Below are 20,972 nucleotides of genomic sequence, written 5' to 3' on the forward strand. Positions count from 1 at the left end.
CAGTTCACATCTATCAGTTTCAACTTGGAATTAATGTGTTTTCCTGAAATTCCAACTTTAAAATAAAGAATTGTATGTTATCAATCCATACTCACAGCTGAGCAGCCATTGGTGGAGGTGTCACAAAAGCCGACCTGACAGTGTAAATAAACCTGACTGAATCCTGCCAGAAAAACACTTGAAGGGAAAAGCGACCTCTAAGGCCGCGTACACACGGGCGGACTGTTCGCCCAACCCTGTCCGCTGAACAGTGTTTGGGCGGACAGTCCGCTCGTGTGTGGGCTTTCAGCGGACAGTTTCAGCGGACAGTTGGACGGACAAAGTCTTTCGGAAATTCCGAAAAACTGTCCGCTGAAACTGTGTTTGAGCGAACAGTCCGCCCGTGTGTGGGCCTGTCCGCTGTACTTTCGAAATGAGCGGACTGTTCCCGCTCGGAAAGTCCGCCCATTTCGAGCGCGTGTACAGGTAGGCGGGGCCCACGAAGGATACGTCGCGGGCTCCGCCGCCTGGAATGGGCTTAAAGGGGAACCCCAACGCCGAAAAAAATCGGCGTGGGGGTTCCCCCCAAGTCCACACCAGACCCTTGTCCGAGCACGCTACCCGGCCGGCCAGGAAAGGGGGGCGAGCGAGCGCGCCCCCCCTCCTGAGCCGTACCAGGCCGCGTGCCCTCAACATGGGGGGTGCCTTGGGGAAGGGGGGGCCGCGCGGCCCCCCCCACCCCAAAGCACCTTGTCCCCATGTTGATGAGGACAAGGGCCTCTTCCCGACAACCCTGGCCGTTGGTTGTCGGGGTCTGCGGGCGGGGGGCTTATCGGAATCCGGGAGCCCCCTTTAAGAAGGGGCCCCCGGATACCGGCCCCCCACCCTATGTGAATGAGTATGGGGTACAATGTACCCCTACCCATTCACCTGTGAAATAAAGTACAATAAAAAACACAACACAGAGAAAAAATATTTTATTGCACAGCTCCGGGGGTCTTCTCGCCGGACTCCTCCGCTATGTGTGTGTAGCTCTTTTGCTAGCGGAGGAGTCCGGCTTTCTTCCTCCCCGCCGCCGGCCTCTTCTCCCGACTTCGGGGGTCTTGTCCCCCTCTTCGGTTCTTCTGCCGGGCCACCGCGCCTGGTCCGGTGGCCCGGTCTTCTGTCGCCGTCTTCCGTTCTTCTGTCGCCGCCTTCGGTTCTTCTGCCGGGCCACCGCGCCTTCTTGTAGCTCTTTTACAGGCGGTAGCCCGGTCTTCTGTCGCCGATGTCGTCGCCGCCGCCGCCGCCGCCGCCTTCCGTTCTTGTTCTTCTTCTTCTTCTTCTCCTGGAGATGTTGACTCGACGAGCTCTCCGGCCGGAATGCCGGGGACGCGCTGTGCGGTCACTTATATAGTGACAATGGGGCGGGGTCACATGGTATATGTCACATGGGTTGGTCACATGGTGACCCCGCCCCCTTACGATGTCATAGTCCCCATGTGACATCAACCCATGTGACCAACCCATGTGACATATACCATGTGACCCCGCCCCATTGTCACTATATAAGTGGCAGCAGAGCGCGTCCCTGGCATTCCGGCCGGAGAGCTCGTCGAGTCAACATCTCCAGGAGAAGAAGAAGAAGAACAAGAACGGAAGGCGGCGGCGGCGACGACATCGGCGACAGAAGACCGGGCCACCGCCTGTAAAAGAGCTACAAGAAGGCGCGGTGGCCCGGCAGAAGAACCGAAGGCGGCGACAGAAGAACGGAAGACGGCGACAGAAGACCGGGCCACCGGACCAGGCGCGGTGGCCCGGCAGAAGAACCGAAGAGGGGGACAAGACCCCCGAAGTCGGGAGAAGAGGCCGGCGGCGGGGAGGAAGAAAGCCGGACTCCTCCGCTAGCAAAAGAGCTACACACACATAGCGGAGGAGTCCGGCGAGAAGACCCCCGGAGCTGTGCAATAAAATATTTTTTCTCTGTGTTGTGTTTTTTATTGTACTTTATTTCACAGGTGAATGGGTAGGGGTACATTGTACCCCATACTCATTCACATAGGGTGGGGGGCCGGTATCCGGGGGCCCCCTTCTTAAAGGGGGCTCCCGGATTCCGATAAGCCCTCCGCCCGCAGACCCCGACAACCAACGGCCAGGGTTGTCGGGAAGAGGCCCTTGTCCTCATCAACATGGGGACAAGGTGCTTTGGGGTGGGGGGGGCCGCGCGGCCCCCCCTTCCCCAAGGCACCCCCCATGTTGAGGGCACGCGGCCTGGTACGGCTCAGGAGGGGGGGCGCGCTCGCTCGCCCCCCTTTCCTGGCCGGCCGGGTAGCGTGCTCGGACAAGGGTCTGGTGTGGACTTGGGGGGAACCCCCACGCCGATTTTTTTCGGCGTTGGGGTTCCCCTTTAAGCCCATTCCAGGCGGCGGAGCCCGCGACGTATCCTTCGCGGGCCCCGCCTACCTGTACACGCGCTCGAAATGGGCGGATTTGCCTCCTCCTTACGTGGGCGAGTCCGTTCATTTCAAAAGTTGAGCGAACTGTTTGCCCAACCTTGTTCGTCAAACAGTCCGCTCGTGTGTGGGCAAGTCCGCTCATGCAAATTTTGAGCGGACTGTTTGCCCAAACTGTTTGACGAACAAGGTTGGGCAAACAGTCCGCGCGTGTGTACGCGGCCTAAGGGACACTCCATTTTCCAGCACAGAGAGTGTCGGGTCGTTCTTGTTGGGACATCTAAAAGCATTATCATCAGACAAAGGATTAGAATATTTTCAACAATATCAAGATATTAATGTGAATAATTTCCATTTATTTTTTTTCAAAGATTTAGTTTAAAAATATTTTTTTTAAACAAGCAGTACAGAGATATACCAAGCATAGTTGTATACATTAAAAAAAAAAACTATTTTTAGAGGATGTTAATTTTTGTTATTTTTTTTAAATTAATATCAGTGTTTATGATCCTTCATTTTATAATGAAATAAAGAAAGAAAAACTAAACACAAACAGCAATGTGCAAAATCATTTGGAACTTTCCTTTTATATTTAGACTTCATTATTTGGCAGGTTTTTTTTTTTTTTCTCGTTTTTCTTATTATTTTTTTTTGTCAACTTGAAGTTTCGAATAGCAATATACACTCACTGACCACTTTATTGGGTATATTTGACACTATTTTTAATTTGCCATTTTCAGATTTGCAAAAACAGTTACACTAAAACGGGCTAGAAAAAAAAAAAAAAAACACTTAGGCTTTATTCAAATTGAAAGTCCCTAAATGTCTTTAAAGACACCCTAAAATAGCCTTAAACCACAAAAATGTCATCCCCACAATCATTTCAATGCTTTTCTCCGGTAGGCAAAATTCTGGCAAAAAAATTGACAATTTTGGCTAAAATTGCGGTTAAAATTAGGCAATTTTGCTCATGACCTGGCAGCAGACATTAAACAAGTATTTTCTTTGCCTATTGTGTGATAACAGTTGATGTTTCTATACTAAATTAAATGTGTGAGCTCTGTATTACATTAGCCCTTATCTTTCATATAACAACCAAGATTTTTCCTTTCTTTTTAAAGAATACAAATAAATTAAAGCTGAATGGAGGCTAAAAAGGGTAGTGGGGAGACACCTTTTAAGAGACTCATCTTAGTAAGGGACTGGCATACTTACCCACCCTTCACCCATGGGGGTAAAAAACTGAACGTCTTCTGTTCTGGGTTTGTATCTGTTGTGTGTGAGTTTATTTCTTTTCAGCTACATGTCCTCCCCCAAATGTCCTCCCCCAAACTCTCACACAGCAGATAGAAGCCCAGCACACCAGGCATTCGGCTTTGTACCGCCATGGGTGAAGGGTGGGTAAGTATGCATTAAAGTCCGTAGGGTTCAATATTGAGTTGGCCCACCCTTTGTAGCTACAACAGCTTCACCTCTTCTGGGAAGGCCGTCCGCAAGGTTTAGGAGGGTGTCTATGGGGAATGTTTGACCATTCTTCCAGAAGAGCATTTGTGAGGTCAGGCACTGATGTTGAAGGTCAGGCCTGGCTCACAGTCTCCGCTCTAATTTATCTCAAAGGTGTTCTATCAGGTTGAGGCCAGGACTCCGTGCAGGCCAAGTTCCTTCAAGTTCCTTCACCCCAAACTCGCTCATCCATGTCTTTATGGACCTTGATTTGTGCACTGGTGCGCATTCATGTTGGAACAGGAAGGGGCCGTCCTCAAACTGTTCCCATGAAGTTGAGAGCATGAAATTGTCCAAAATATCTTGTTATGCGGACCCTTTAAGAGTTCCTTTCACTGGAACTAAGGGGCCAAGCCCAAGCCCTGAAAAAAACAACTCCACGCCACAATCCTCCCTCCACCAAATTATTTGGAGGGGTGGTTCAATACTTTTGGCAATATAGTGTGGATGTGCACATTTGAGGTAGAGGAACATGATTGGCCTCAACCGATAGAACACCTTTGGGATGAATTAGAGCAGAGACTGCAAGCCAGGCCTTCTTGCCCACCATCAGTGCTGGCGTCACAAATGCGCTTCTGGAAGAATGGTCAAACATTTTGAAAAACACACTCCTAAGCCTTGTGGACGGCCTTCCCAGAAGAGTTTAAGCTGGTATATCTGCAAAGGGCGGGCCAACTCAATTGAACCCTATGGACTATGACTGGAATGCCACTGAAGTTCATGTGCTTGTAAAGGCAGGTGTCCCAATACTTTTGGGAACATAGCGTAGTTACATAATAAGTCTGGTTGAAAAAGGACACAAGTCCATCCAGTTCAACCAATAAAAGGGAAAAAAAGTTAAACAAAAAAGGACAATTTTAGCAAATTCCCGTAAAACTGAAACGACTAATTTGATGACTAAATCAAATTTGAAAACATTTCCCACCCATACCTACACTCCACTGTCCCTCCACTGTCATTCTTCACTCACTTCAAATGCTCAGTAGGAAAACCAACTGTTGCATTTTCTGCATTGTAACCTTGTGTAGGGCTATTGTATTAATGATGTCAAGAGCAGGGAGTAGCAACCAACCATTTCACCGATAAAATGATGATGGGAATCCTGTGGCCCTCATCACTCAGGTATATCTAAGGAATACGGGTTTTCTGCTGATCTGTCTATTCCTGCAATGGAATATTCATATTTTCCTGGTTGCAGATCTGATCGGTTGCTCTGCATTTGTTTGGCCACACAGGGAATCTGATGAAATGACCAAACTTATTATCATTTGTGAAGAATAATATACAACACATGATAATGAACTTACTGGTTGGTTATGATATCATATCTGGGGCCGTAGGTGCTGTTAGCTGTTGGGGTGGCGTAGCAGTTTTTCATGACGAGCACAAATGGAGATGAGGCCGTAGCTCCGGTTACAATGACACCGACATATAGGATGGAGGAGGAGTTCAGCCACACCTGGGAGGCGGTATACGGGGTGGTGTAGCCGGAATCTTGGAATAGACCCATCTTTATTGTGAAATTTGCTGTTCCAGCCACAGTGATAGTAGCCGAGCTGTAATAGAATATAATCATTATTAATCACTTTACCTCCAGAAGATTTACCCCCCTTCATGACCAGGCTATTTTTTGTGATACGGCACTGCGTTACTTTAACTGACAATTGTGCAGTCATGTGACACTGTACCCAAATAAAATGTATGTCCCCCCGCCACAAATAGAGCTTTCTTTTGCTGGTATTTGATCACCTCTGCGTTTATTTACTTTTTCCGCTATAAACAAAAATATTTTCAAATTGAAAAAAATTATATATATATATATATATAAAATGATTTTAGAATATTTTAAGCCACTATATTGTTTTGATAAACATTTGCGCAAATATAGCAGGGTGTTAAAATCAGGAGCCCCTTCTCTTTATACTACAGGTCATGTGCTCTCATAAAATATATGGTTTGGAGGGATTTTAAAAAAACTCTGAAAGCTTTAAGGAAAAAAATGAAAACCTCTAGACTTTTAGAGAAATTTTGATATTTACACATTTGCGTATGTTCGATTTTCACAACTTGGCACAATGGCTCATTTTCAAAATTGACAAATATTTGTTTATTAACTCAATGCAATTTTTAATTTTGCAATGTATGAATCCACTAATAATGATTTTAGTGTACCTTTAGCAAAAATATTGTTTTAATAAACAATTGCGCACATATCGTGGTGCCTTAAAAATCAATAGTGCCTTATTTTTATTCTACAGGTCAGGTGCTTCCAGAAAATATATGTTTTTTTTTTGTTTTTTTTTGTTTTTTTGGGGGGGGGGTCTTTTACAAACTCTGAAAGTTGTAAGGGAAAATAAAAAAGAAATAGAAAAAATTGCAAAAATAGTCTGGCCCGTTAAGTTTCAAAGTGGAGCGCAGGGCCTGGCAGTGAAAAGGTTAAAATAATAAATTAAAATCTCATCTCACTTTTAGAAGGTTTGTAACCAACCTCATCTCATTCTACGAGGGAGTGCATGGTAGGAAGATAGAGACTGATTTACTAAATGAGTTCAGAACTCTCACACAATACATTGTGTGAATTTTCACTTCAATTATGTGAAAATCAAGTTCCTTTTTTGCTTTTTCTGCTCATGATTGGATAATTAAAGTGAATAGTCACACAATATTGATATATGCACAGTACAAGGTAAAGGTTTACACAAGGGGCTCTTTCTGCTGCATTTATTTGTGTATTATTTGCATGCCAGATCTAGGAAAGGGTCTGGTGTCATGAGTAGAACAGCCTACCGCCCGGGTTACACAAAGGACCATATACAGCTGACTCTTCTTATAATTTATAATTTGCTGCTCATTCTACATCTGCAGCCTCCCAGCCTAAGGCCCCTTTCACACATGCGGACGGTATGTCCGTATTTCATCCATCCGTTTGCGGATGAAATACGGACATACATTCATCCCTATGGGATAGCGGGTGTCTGCGGATGAGCATCCGCAGACACCCGATTTCGTCCGCCTCCGCAACAGTCCGGTTCTGCAGACGGAGGAAAATCCTATTTTTCTATCCGTCTGCAGAGCGGATCGGACGAACACGGACAGACGGTCCGTGCTTGTCCGATCCCCATAGAGGAGAGCGGAGATCTGACAGGGCTGTCCCTGCACAGTGTGCGGAGACCGCCCTGTCCGCAGCTGGCTCAGCGGGGACAACGGAGCGATCCCCGCTGAGCGAGCGGATCTTCACGGGGCGGATCATTACTGATCCGCCCCGTGTGAAAGAGGCCTAAGGCAGTGTGGTGATCATAGGTGTGCGCAGCCTATTGCATTAGTGTTTGCACCCTACAGCTCAAACACACAAACATGTGTATATACTTTATATATACTGTATAGGGCTGTAGGGAAATGGGCGGTGTCGGTAGAGCAGTGGACAAGGTCAGTAGAGCATGAGATTGATGTTTTTACAGTTTTTTGTATTATTATTATTTTTACAATTTAGGAGCTTCATTGGGGGGCTTTGGTGAAATATTATGTGTCTAAACAAACCCCTAATGTCTCACTTTGGAGACAGAGAGATGGACTGAGGACAGAGATTTCCCAGTATCTTTCTCTGCAGCCAAGCAGCAGGTGGAATCTGCTCAGCACAGGTTGATAAGGGTGTGTGCCCAGGCACACCTGGCATACCCTGTGCACACACCTATGTGGGTGATAAACCGGGGGCACTGACCAAATGGAGTCTGTATGTACTAATATAACAGGATCCCTTCAGCTGATTTTTGATGTTCAATAACATATTAATTCAAATTTTATCACATCACCCCCTAGATTTGTTATATATCTGTCTGTGCGACTGGTAGGGTGACTGTAATGCTGATGTATAAAGTGGAGCCTGATGTGTACATCACTCTGGAGTATGTTGGTGCTATATAAACATAGGATCCCATCTCTTACAATCACTCCGTCAGAATATGATGCTAGGTATACAGTATTTGTATATCTGATAACGTTTCCATTATTCTGTAAAATAACATTTATAGTAAACATTAAAGAAAAATTAAAAATTAAAGGAATAGAACTGGACACCAGTTGGTTTGGTTACAACATCTGCAGGCAATTTCATCTCATTCAGCGCTACACCTGAATGGTAAGGAAAAGCGACTCACACTATGTAGGAGCTGATAGCGGTTAGAAGGTGGATCTCCATGTCTAATGGATAATCACAATAAAAGTCAATGGGGTTCCCATCTCTTACAATCACTCCGTCAGAATATGATGCTAGGTATACAGTATTTGTATATCTGATAACGCTTCCATTATTCTGTAAAATAACATTTATAGTAAACATTAAAGAAAAATTACAAACAACAATTGTATTACTAATGTAAAGGATGTTTTTCTTTATTTTATTTCCGTTTTCTTTTTCTTTCCTTGTTCTTTTCTTTTTCTATATTTCATTGTAGATCTTCTATACAGATCAATTGATTATAGTCACAGGTAAATCTAAATTACTCATAAATGCTTCCAATATAAATTAATAACTTGGTAATAATTACCTATTTACATATATGTTAATGTGATTAAACCCGCATGATATTAGGTACAAAGACATAATATCAACGCAGTAAAAGGAAACATTAGTAGCGGGTTGGGTACAAGCTTTGTAAATCTACCTCTTTCTGTTTGAGGATTGAAAATTTAATATTTTCAGTAAAAAATATTTACGAAAAAAAAAAAAAGAACAATTCCAGGCAAAAATGTTTTTCTTTTTTTTCTCTTAGGAAATAGGACTTATTATATAATATAGTCATGTATCCAGCTAATTTCTTCTGCAGCCTGCCTCATGGTGTGAGCAGCCATTTTAGTCAAAGAAAGGCAACAATATGTGTTAACTTATCAATAAAGTGATCAATGATTGGTTTACTGATCACTCTCTGCTTGTCCCTGTTGTATCCTCCACCATAGAGATCATTCACCTCCTGGACGGAGTCACCTTCTACAACTATTTGGGTTTCCTGTTCTTCAAGGGGAAATCCAGAGCTCAGTCATATTGTTACATCTGCTGATCTCCAATCTCTTCTAAACACTTTTGATTTACAAATCATTTTATGGATTCTTATTGAGAAACTGGCAAGTCTGCTAATGCCACGTACACACGATCAAATTGTCCGGCGTATTTAGTCCGCCGAAACGCATTTCGCCGGACAATTCGATCGTGTGTGGGCTTCAGCGGACTTTCTCATCGTAAAGTCCGGCGGACTTAGAAAGTATTTTTGTAGTCCAATCTTTCCGCCAGACTTGGGTTTCAGCGGACAATACGTTCGTCAGTGTGCTTGTCCGGCGGACTAAGAATGACGCATGCTCAGAAGCAAGTACGAAAAGGAAGCTATTGGCTACTGGCTATTGAACTTCCTTTTTCTAGTCCCGTCGTAGGTGCTGTACGTCATCGCGCTAGCAAACGCCGGACTTTCTGTGTGTCCGTGTGTGGCCAAGTCCGTTCGGTAGAAAGTCCGCCGGACTATCTGCCGGATTGTTTGCCGGACTAAGTACGCCTGACAATTCGATCGTGTGTACGCAGCATAAGACATACTCAGAATCAAACCTTCTCATCACAAATATACATTTATCAAATGAGGATTTTAATTTCACATTAGTATTCATCAGAATGTAGCCTTTGGATTGGACAGAGAATGGGTAGAAAGGATGTTGGGTAGGTGACTATTCCGGGGTTTACTTGCTTTATCTAATTACCCCCTTAGTTATTTCTACTATCTGATTACTTCAGGAAGTCTGTTGTATATTTGGAACATGTCAGGTACATCCTTTATGTTTATTAAATTCAGTCCTTGTTGTCTCTTATTAAAATACAGACGGGTTAATGTTTGATTGCATATCAGATGTGTTAAAATGAAGTTAACGACTTCACATACATAATCATAAACTGATTAAAAAAAAAGTAACATAAGAGTAGCATGCCCATTGATGTACTTAGTTTGAATAACAAAAGTTTAACTCCATATCCTTATATCACCTTCTCAGAGTCCATTATTAAAACATTTTTATGAACTGACTTCTCCATGAATGAGCTGGATATTGAGCACAACTCAGTGAATACACTTATGCCCCGTACAAAGGATCGGAAAAGGACCAATGTGAGCTATTGGTCGTAAAATGTGACCGTGTGTACGCTCCATCGGACTTTTGCTGGCTGAATTCCAGCCAGCAAAATATTGAGAGCAGGTTCTCAATTTTTCAGGGGTGTAAAACGTTACGATCGGAAATGCTCAGAAACAATTCGAGGCATGCTCAGAAGCATTGAACTCCATTTTCTCAGCTCGTTGTAGAGTTGTACGTCACCGCGTTCTTGGCAGTCGTAAGTTCGGCAAACTTTTGTGTGACCGTATGTATGCAAGGCACACTTGAGCGTAATTCATTTACATTTTTTCTGATGGAATTTCTGATCGTGTGTATGGGGCATTAGAGAAGGTGATATAAGGATTCAGAGATGAACATGTTTTCATTCACACTCAGTACAAGACTGGCCATTTGTTTTTAAACATCAAATGCCCATTTAATTGTGATGAGAAGTGACAAGCCTGGGCTAAAACAAATGGGGACAATGGCAATGAAAACATTTCATGAATACAACATCAATAGATAACATGAAAATGGTCATCTACGTACCCAACTGGATCCCCCACAACTGCCACCTGTTGGCCGTGTGATGAAAGTGATGTAACTTTTATTACTTCTTTCAAGGATTCCTCTGCAAGAATAATCTCTCAGATGGATGGATGAAGTGTTATATCCCCACTTCTCCACAAGACATTTGCTGAACCGCACTTCTATATTCCCCAGGCCACAGGTGACTTGTGGTGTAAGGTCATCTACACAAGTAGAAAGAAGAAGAATATTGATATATGATGTCAATATGATATATAATATAATATAATAGAAGATTGACTTTGTCATCAAACTGACTCATCTGTTTCACTCACAAAGGATTGGTTAGGGGATAAGTTCACCTTTGGGAACATGTAACAGGTTCCCACTCCTGCAGCCTCTCCCTGACCTGCTGCCTCCCCTGTAACAGCAAGCTGGGGATCTTCTTCCCGCATGTTGCTGCCACCCGGCCGCACCATTCATTCACAGATTTCTGTGAATGGAAGAACTACAACTACTGACATCCATTGCAGCTGATGGCTTTTAGTTCTCAGTGAACTACCCTGGCACTGGTGAGCGCTCCAGGTAAGTCATTGAGCCTTCCTGTCATTCAGTATCTGCCTCCCCGTACAATGTATGGGAAGACAGTATACTGAGATTGTCTGCAGGATCCAGGCGTTGCACCTGCATTCTGATGTGGATGCAATGTCTTACAGGCTGAAATGTAAAAAGGTGAACTTATCCTTTAAATATGTTGATTATATTAAGTAAATGAGAGAATGGGGGGTTGGGTTGTATGCATTTAAAAAGATCTTTTACCTGTACACTAAAAGGGGGGGGGGGGGGGGGTAAATGTATTAGCTACTCTTTTCCAGAAGGAAAGTGACATATGGAACACAATTTAAATTCCCTCATGTCATCCTTGAAGACCAGCACTCCAAAGAATAATGATGTCCATTAACACCTGAACTGATTTTGAAAGGGTTGGGGCATTTTATATGGAGATTTCATCTAGAATAGGGGGTTTCCAAACTACGGCCCTCCAGTTGTTCAGGAACAACAATTCCCATCATGCCTTGTCATGTCTGTGAATGTCAGAATTTTGCAATGCCACATGGGACATGTAGTTCTACAACAGCTGGAGGGCCTTAGCTTGGAGATCCTTGATCTTGAAGAACCCTCTTAGAGCTCAAGGCCATGCAGACAGTACTATTCAACCATGGCCATAGTAATCCGTATATTTGGGGGAATTGGACATTCCCAATTTTGTGTTCATAAATTGATATGAATCAATATAAAAAAAAAGAAGAAAAACAAGTTCTTGGATTAAGCTGAGCCAGTTGTGAACTAAGGTAACACTGCCGCTGGAGTGCCGGCCCTGAGCATGGAAGTACATTTATTATACTTCAAATTAGAGACAAAACTTTGGATTTATAGAGGATGTGACCTTTGCACAAGTTACCACTATGCTCCACCCCCTCTTAATGCTATGCCCCAACCCTTGCCATTCAAGTGTTAAATGCCCCAGGCTTTATTGGCCACTGAGGATTTGGCATTTGGCAGCAGAATGGCTGGGGGTGTGGCTTAGAACATAGACGTGTTATGAATGAATGAGGATTTGGACAGAAAGCAATGTTCTCAGTACAGCCTGGACCTAATATCTAAGGGGCTCAACAAAGGCACAGAAACTGATCCAAAGAAAGGAGATGGACTTCTTATAAGTCAAAACATGTTTATTTTTAAAACAGTATTTTTTTTTTTATTATTTGTCAAAACTTAAAAGTGTGCATAATCCCCTCCCCAAAGATACCAGACTAGTACACTTCTATTCCACTTATCAAACGGCCATATTGTCAAAGCTAAATGATAACCTGTTTGGAAAAATAAATAAATAATTGCCTGGTTGAGCTGAAATTGTTCCCATCCTAAGCTACTTTTTTTTACACTAAAGATAAACAACAATACAATTATTATTATTTTTTTTTAATCATCTCCAGCAGAGTATGGAGAGCTCCAGCTAGTAATTTTGTCTGTGGTCTTCACATATTTAGAAAGGGTTTAGATGCAAGGCACTGGATCTGTAATGGGCTTTAAATGGGGCTATTGGGGAAAAAAAAGTTTGTGTTTAAAAGAAAGCAATGACTCTGTGACAGACCTAGCCGGACAGAGGCTGTTGGAGGGGAAAGAATGCGAGCCTCTTGCCTTGCGATTATGGGCCCTGGCATTTGGGGGAACGATGCTCTTTGTGAGCTGTATGCCTGGGGACCCCTGAGGTGGTGTTATTTGGATTCAGATCCATGTCCCCCCCCCAAGACACACAGACTCTGGATATGTATTTGCCATATTAGCAATAGACTGAATGACACTGTTGGGATACAAACTGTTAGATGCTAATGTCATCAACTCCAGCCACCTGTCTGTTGTGTAAATGAGTCTAGTCCGGCTTGCACGAGTAATCAACACATTGTTGTTTGTGCTAATTAACTCGGTGTTTATGTTTATGGTAATGTTTATTGAATAGTCAATCAGTGAGCTAGGAGACAAAGTCTTACCCTGAAAAGTCCTATCTCTCAGACAACTAGTCTGGGTCAATGATTAGATAATGAACTCATGCTAATTAGGTTAGGTTTTAGTCTTCTACTGTATTATAAATACTTGTCATTTTGGTCCTAATAAATCAGTCCATGTTGAGCAGCTAAACAAGTCTTGTTTTGTGCTTGTGAGCAGTTGGAATATCTGATATCTATATCCAGACTTAGGAAGCGGTATACTGACGGGAGCACTCAATCAGAGTGTGGGATCGGTTCCATCACAGACTCCAAATAGACTTCTCTTAAAATAAGAATGGTCTGCGCTGACCCCTTGGAAGAAATCTATGAACCCATGGGTGAAAGAAAACCCCACACCATAAAACAATGTGCTTCAGGGGGACCGGCTACATCCCATACTTCAGGGCCTAGGAAGATAAATCAGCTCTCTGTCCTATTCACATTTTCTAAAGAAAACTGGGGGGTCTTTTTCCAGCTCCAATACTTTGCTACCAGTGTTATTTTTCTTGCCCTTCAGACCCTTTGGTTCCTTAGCTTCTTCCCACCCAGCTTATAGACAAATGACGGTTAGGTGGGAGCGCTCTCATTCTGGATTGACGTCATATGACATCCTACCCACAACATGCCTCAAACACAACAGCTGATGGCAGATCAATGTTCCAGGCTGCTGCCAGTACCATGTGATTGTTGTGACCAATCACAGCAGATCACATGAATTACAGACAAGGTGCAGCGCTTAAAAAATATAAGAAATCAGATTATCAATCCAATTTACATAATCGTAGTGGGTCCGTATAAGAACGCTGAATAGTGGTGATTATTAAGAGAAAAGAGCAAAGGGGTATCCAAAGAGGAGCCATCATCATAACCCTTTCACAAGATACTCCTCCACTGCCCACAGTATCTTTGCCAATTTGGGAAAAATCTATACAAGCATCAATACAGAGAAACCATTTTTTTCCAACCAACAAGATGACTCCTGCGTCCTGGTACGCAATGACGTCACACGTCACAACTCCGCCCCATGCGTTTCATCATGAATAATGTAAGGAGAAGCCGGGGACACAATCCAGTGACACCATCCCAGGATTACTTTAAACAGGCTTGATTGACCTTCCTTGGTGGGGGGTCCACTTTGAGGGGTAAGAGGCAGTGTGAACGGGTGATGGTGATGGCTCCTCTTTGGATACTCCTTTCCCCTGTCTTAATAATTACCACTATTCAACTATGATTATGTAAATTGGACTGATAATCTGATTTCTTACACTTTTTTAAGCTCTGCACCTTGTACGTAATTCTTGTTGATTCTTATGTTGTTATTCCAGTATATATGTGCTAGCAGCTACTGTATTTTACACTTTATTTTTAACCTAGCACAACCTATTTTTTTTTTTTTTATACAACTTTCATTAATGCCATTCATTGAGTGCTGTGGTGTTGTTAGCTGTGATTGGTCACAGTGATTCAATTGTGCAGACAGGGCCAGTCACAGGCCATCTGTACCATGTGATTATCTGTGGCCAATCACAGCTAATCACTACAATACACACAGATTGAATGGATTTCATTCAGTAAAAAATGTTGTTTTTATCAGTGATATTCACTGTTATAAGCGATCATAATGTGTAAAAAAAAAAAAAACACCTAACTCTGTAGTTCTCTGATCACAGTGTGTAAAAAACAAAATCATAAAACAGTAAGGGCCGGTTCACACAGCGAGGCGCGGCGAGGCGTCTCCGACTTACCTCGCCGCGACCTGCGGGGAGCTCAGCGGCGACTTGCAGAAGACTTCTGTATAGAAGTCAATGCAAGTCGCCCCCGAAGTCGCCCCGAAGTAGTACAGGAACCTTTTTTCTGAGTCGGAGCCATTGTACAGAACGGGGGCGACTTGCGGGAGCGAGGCGAGGCGAGCCGTGTCGCCTCGCCTCGCTTCGCTGTGTGAACCGGCCCTAATAAAAAAAAATTATTTTATATACAGTATATATATTAAACATTTGTATTTTTTTCATACTGTCACCAGTAGTGTCACTTATCTCCACCATACCAGTTATATGATGATGCTGTACTGCACTTGTGACATTATGTAAAAAAATAATAATAATGTCTTTATTTTCCCCCAAAAAATTGAAAAAATTACAATTTAAAAAAACTCACCATGGCTCTTACTAAATACCTTGGACTGTTTACTTTCCAAAAAGGGGTATTTTGATGGGAGATGTGTACTGTCCTGGCATTTTAGGGCCTCAAGGGATAGGCTGTCAGTACATCAGGATTGATTGAATTGTAGATATATGCCATAGTTTGAGGACTCCATAATCTTTCTTATAGACTAGACACAATTTACACTGATTTTGATTATTTTTTGTTTACCAAAGAAATGTAGCAGAATACATTTTGGCCTACATTTATGAAGAAATATTATTTATTTGTAAAATGTTATAACAGAAACTAAGAAAATATAGAATTTTGAAAAAAAACAAACAAACAAAAAAAAAAAAAACCCTGCAGTATTTTTTCATTTATTGATCAAAGCATAACAAAACCCAGTGGTGAATAAATACCACCAAAATAAAGCTCTATCTGTCTCAAAATTTGCTAAATATTTCATACGGGAACAGTGTTGCATGAACACGCAGTTGCATTCAAAGTGTGACAGCGCTGCAAAGCTTTAAATTGGTCCGGGCAGGAAAAGGGTGGAAGTGCCCGGGATTGAAGTGGTGGGACAGATTACTGTACTAGTGACATGGGGTGAGTGACATGTCAGAAGGATGCAATAGACTACCATGAGGGAAAATGGCCGCAAAGAGGATTCACTGGGCTGATACCCTAGTAAATCCTTCATAGGTTGACCTCTTTGAAAAGTTATAAGACTTTTGTAGTTTCCTTTAAATAGAAATCCTCATGTTTTCTAACCTACAGTACCTGCTAGATTTCCTATTTGTATTCCAGATTTACAGTAACAGCCGGGAACTCCGCCCACAATTCTACATTCCTCATCTGGAGCGCAGTCCACCCCTGAGCAGCTATAACTAGATTCTAGGAGAGAAGGAAACACAAAGAATGTTTAAGACAACATACTGAATTATGCTTTGTGTAAATACTTACCTGTACAATAGGTGGAGTCACAGGTTGGTGGTCTTTGTAGCTTATATACATAAAATCCTCCTGGGCACATTTTTACAGAAATATTATAACGATATGTACAGCATCCCTGATAATAGTTGGGACAAGCGGTACGATTCACAATGACATCACTGCCTGTAGGGTGGGAGCCTTTCATCCAGATGGGGATATCAGTCCCACAGCTGTGTTGTGGTACGCAGTGCTCGGGGATTTGCTGGTCATATTCTCCTTTAAACCGATACCAACCGGACAGACCATTGTCACAATGATACCAGTTATACCAGTAATTATAATTGTATGTATTAGAAGTACTGCGCCAGGGGTCATTAAGTACGGTGTGGTTGGAGCAAGGGTCAGTACAGGAATATGATCCAATGGTCTTAATGCAGTCTTCAGTAGAGACACACAGTGTTCCTGACCTCACAGTGTCTTCCATCTCCGTAATATCCATAGGGACAAGTACAGGTGTAATATCCATAATAATTTGTACATATAGCTACTGGATGACAGTCATTCAGAGAGCTGTCCGCACACTCATCAATATCAACACAGCCAAATCCTTCTTTATAGTCATATCCAGTTCTACAATTACAGGTGTAAGATCCAACAGTGTTCACCCAGGAACCACCACCATAATAATAACAATTGTTGATGTGATATTCCTGACATTCATCTATATCATTACAAGATTTTCCATCTCCAGCAAATCCCTCTTTACATGTGCACTCCCCGTATCCTCCAAACTCCGAACAAGTGGCATTTGGGTGGCAGTCAGAATATGAACAAGTTCCTAAAAAGAGAAAGTGTGTTTTCCTTAGTATATCCTTAGTATTTTCCTTAGTATATTAGGTATCACAGCACTAGATAAGAAGAGTAATAATTGGACATAAGGTCAGAATGGGGGTCATGGGATCAGTGTGGTAACAAAAAGGGGTCAGGTCCCTCAATGTTTTGAGACCCATTCACAAATATAACTCCTGTACCTACAACAATCCTTCGCAGGAGCAATGGGGGGGGGGGGGGGGGGACATTTATCAATTCTGTATCACAGCCAGGAAAACCACAAATAGGAGCATTGAGGCAGATCTGATGCACACTGTATGGTCATGCAGGAACCTCAGTAGCTTCTGGTGAAACATCTTTCAAACTATTTCAGAAATACCAAGGGTCATGACTTCATCTAAACCCCCATTAACCATCTAAACCCCTTGACACCAACAGTACACAGATATGCGCCCTCACTGGTCTGGGCTTTTTTCCATGGGGACGCATATCTGTGTATCTGTCTTTGTGCTGGAAGCGTGGCCACACAGTGCACTCCCAGCACAGAGACCGGAGTCTCATCGAGAGCCCCAGGTCCCATATTAACAATCGGAACCTGAAAACCCTGGTTCTGAGTCACCTGATCACTGTGATAGCCCCTGATTGGTTATCACAGTGATTAGTCACTGTGAATCCCACCCCCATGTTTTTCTCTCTGTGAATGGTTGGTAAATATACATTGTATCTTTCTCTTTCCTTGCAAAGAGAGAAAAAATGTGTAAAAAAAGAAAAGAAAATAATAAAAAAGGAAAGAAAAAATACCTAGATCAAGGTTTCATCAAGGTCAGTGTCTAGATTAGTGTTTGAGTCAATGCCAGAGTAAAAGGTCAGCGTTAAAGGTCAGGATCAGTATATTTTTGACAGTATTTAAAAAAAAAAAAATGTTTTTAATTAGTATCAGTTTCAGGAAATGTCAGTAACGATATTGATGAGTTTTGGAGGACTCAGCCCACCCCCTTCATTAGGGCTGAGGAAAATGGGTTTTGGAGAACACAAACACAGAAGCTGGAATTGGGATCAGGAAAATTGTGTACTAAAAGTCTTGATTCTCCTTCAGAACTTTCAGCAGCTGATGAATGCAGCAAGGAGATTGGGATATTTGGTACACAATTATCCTTATCCCTTTCCAGCTTCAGTCCTCTGAAAACCGTTCCCTTAAAGCCCTGGTAAATTCTCCTTGAGAAAGTGCAAAAACGTGCCCCCTTCAAGGTTGCAATCATAATGTACTAGTTTGCACATCATATTAGTACATTATGAGAGACTTACCTACAAACAGAGCCCTACAGCGCTGGGCTGCCATGGCTCTTTCTGGGTTACGAATCTTTGAACGTCTAAATGTCGGGCTTCAGTGATATCACACGTCACTTCACCACGACATGCAGAGAGTGCCATAATTGCAGTCGGAGCTGCACATGCGTGGCTCAGATTGCATTACCCCTGACAGGGAAGGGAGACATTTATAACAGAAGAACCTACCATGATCTCTTCTTTTATAACAACCTCGCCTGTCAGAGGATTTTGGCATGCGGTAGTTTACTACCATGTTAAGTCCTGATGATGGGGGTGAGCTGAGGTCCTTGAAACACATTTGGCTGTTGAGTCCATTACATGTTTTGGATTTTAACATTTTAATATTTAACATATTTATAGGTAAAGTTGATGGTCGGGGGATCAGGAAGGAATTTTTTTCACCTTGCTGGAGCAAATTGGATCATGCTTTGCTGTTTGTTTGTTTTTTTAGTTGGCTTCCTCTGCATCAACATTGGGTATAGGATTGTTGTAATGTACAATTGCATAAAATGGGAGTTTTTACATTTATTTTCTCCCCTTCTATTGGTTGAACTGGTTGGACTTTTTCAACCAGACTACTATGCACACTGAATGCAAATCCGGTGCGTTGCTCCAAATCTTTAATCCAACCATCATACCGATTGCACAAGTATTCCCAAAGCGGTCCCTCAGTGTATGGAAGCAGGCTACACATCACCCAGATGCCTCATTGGGGTAATAGTAATAGAATAGTGTGACCATTCCAATCATAGGTACAGAATAGAATCCACCTAGGGTCCCAGGGCTATTTAATCCACCCTCCCCATTGGAAATAATTGACATCAAGGAAAGAAGCGATAAGGTATCAAGATCATTGCTTGCTTTGTAAAACCTTCTATTTGGAATTTAACAATCTGTCTCATCTCCAGCAGTAAACTTGTCTCAGGTCTAGTTACCTACAAAATTAATTAATCATTTACACTATAATGCAGAGGTCACAAATGCATAAACAAACTGTTGCACAGACTTTGCTAACTGGCACCGTGTCTGATATGTCTTTATATTTATTACACATTTGCTTAAAAAATGCCCCTTAATAATGTTGGGGTGAGCAGGAAACACCCAAAGCTGAAAAAGTATCACCAAGATTAGTGGAAAAGAAGTATTCCTGCGCCACGTCAGGGAAATAGAGGGAGATAGGGTACTGCTGCACACACTGAAAGGGAAATATCTGAACCCCGGGGAATAATGAGTAAGAAAGGTAGTGGTGCGCTGTACACAAGGAGGATATATCTATTGATAAAAGCAGTATATAAAATTCGCAATGGGGGGATATCCAGTAAACAATACAGGTCTGGGTATATCTATGTGACTAGTTTGAACAGCAACACTCATTTCTACTAATAGTCCACAACATAAATACATAAAATAGTGAAAATTCATATAAAATCCAAAGTGCAACGTGTTGCGATCCTGTAGTCGCATAAAAGTGCAAATATTCCAATGTGCCGCTGTGGCTGATAAAACAATAATGTTTGTTGCTATTAGTGTAAAATCTACAACATAAAACCGTGAAATAATAAAAACAAGAAAAAAGAAGAAAAAACGCAATATAACATTCAAAAGTGCAGCGTGTTGCGATCCTAAAATTGCATAAAGTGCAGGTGTTCTGCTGTGGTGCACATAGGCAAACCTTCAAACATAAATAATAATTCAGTGACAAAAAATATAAGTGTGTCAGACAAAAAGTCAGTTTTCAGTGCAAAGTGCTGCGATTATTCTCAAAATCGCATAGGATGTGACTTCTTCAACAAGATATACGATGTGGAGCTGTTGCAATGGGAAGGGCAGTGGTGCTGGTGGAAGGGGATATGGCCTTGGTGGTCCCGTATATACCAGTTATGGATGTCCCCTTACCTTACCGCTGTAAGGTAACAGCGTATATATAGAGAGCTTTTTGGGATCCTTTAGCGGAATTTTGCTTTTAATGTGGGGTGCCCAGGTCCTGACCAATGATATGATCCCTTTAAGGGGGTTTCCTCTGTGATATTGCAGTCAGGGTTCCTCAGTGGTATGGCATATACATGGGTTTAAGCAGAGATGGTGGAAGAATACTCCCCTGATGAAGTCATGTGACCTGTGACGAACACGCGTCGGGACACAGCAACCAGGAAGTGACGTAGACCGAGCCCGCAGCTCGTTTATACACTGCTTGTACAGACTGTTTGTCTGTGAGTATTTTTAAACTGTTTTAATAACAATAAACCTGTTGAAGCATCTTACACTATGGAGTATTCTTCCTCCATCTCTGCTTAAACCCATGTATATGCCATACCACTGAGGAACCCTGACTGCAATACCACAGAGGAAACCCCCTTAAAGGGATCATACCATTGGTCAGGACCTGGGCACCCCACAGTAAAGGGAAAATTCCGCTAAAGGATCCCAAAAAGCTCTCTATATATACGCTGTTACCTTACAGCAGTAAGGTAAGGTGACATCCATTACTGGTATATACGGGACCACCAAGGCCATATCCCCTTCCACCAGCACCACTGCCCTTCCCATTGCAACAGCTCCACATCGTATATCTTGTCGAAGAAGTCACACCCTATGCGATTTTGAGAATAATCGCAGCACTTTG

General features: G+C 42.6%; 1 protein-coding gene and 1 pseudogene across 1 annotated transcript in view; both read right to left on the reverse strand.

The window, feature by feature from the left end:
- Positions 1–16,172, reverse strand: part of LOC143925585 (uromodulin-like) — a gene marked incomplete at its 5' end in the record, with an annotated part of 42,064 nt that extends 25,892 nt beyond the window's left edge. Inside the window, 7 exon segments of the mRNA XM_077450060.1 lie at positions 96–175; positions 178–197; positions 2,635–2,691; positions 5,222–5,470; positions 8,069–8,223; positions 10,587–10,789; positions 16,037–16,172. Coding sequence (XP_077306186.1) covers positions 96–175; positions 178–197; positions 2,635–2,691; positions 5,222–5,470; positions 8,069–8,223; positions 10,587–10,789; positions 16,037–16,172 — 900 coding nt within the window.
- Positions 16,173–16,181: 9 nt separating this feature from the next.
- On the reverse strand, positions 16,182–17,082 carry LOC143925586 (uromodulin pseudogene; annotated as a pseudogene).
- Between the last annotated feature and the right edge of the window lie 3,890 nt (positions 17,083–20,972).

This window comes from Lithobates pipiens, unplaced genomic scaffold, assembly GCF_037356315.1.
Source record: "Lithobates pipiens isolate NorthernLeopardFrog02 unplaced genomic scaffold, aLitPip1_a1.2 Scaffold_22, whole genome shotgun sequence".
Lineage (NCBI taxonomy): Eukaryota > Metazoa > Chordata > Amphibia > Anura > Ranidae > Lithobates > Lithobates pipiens.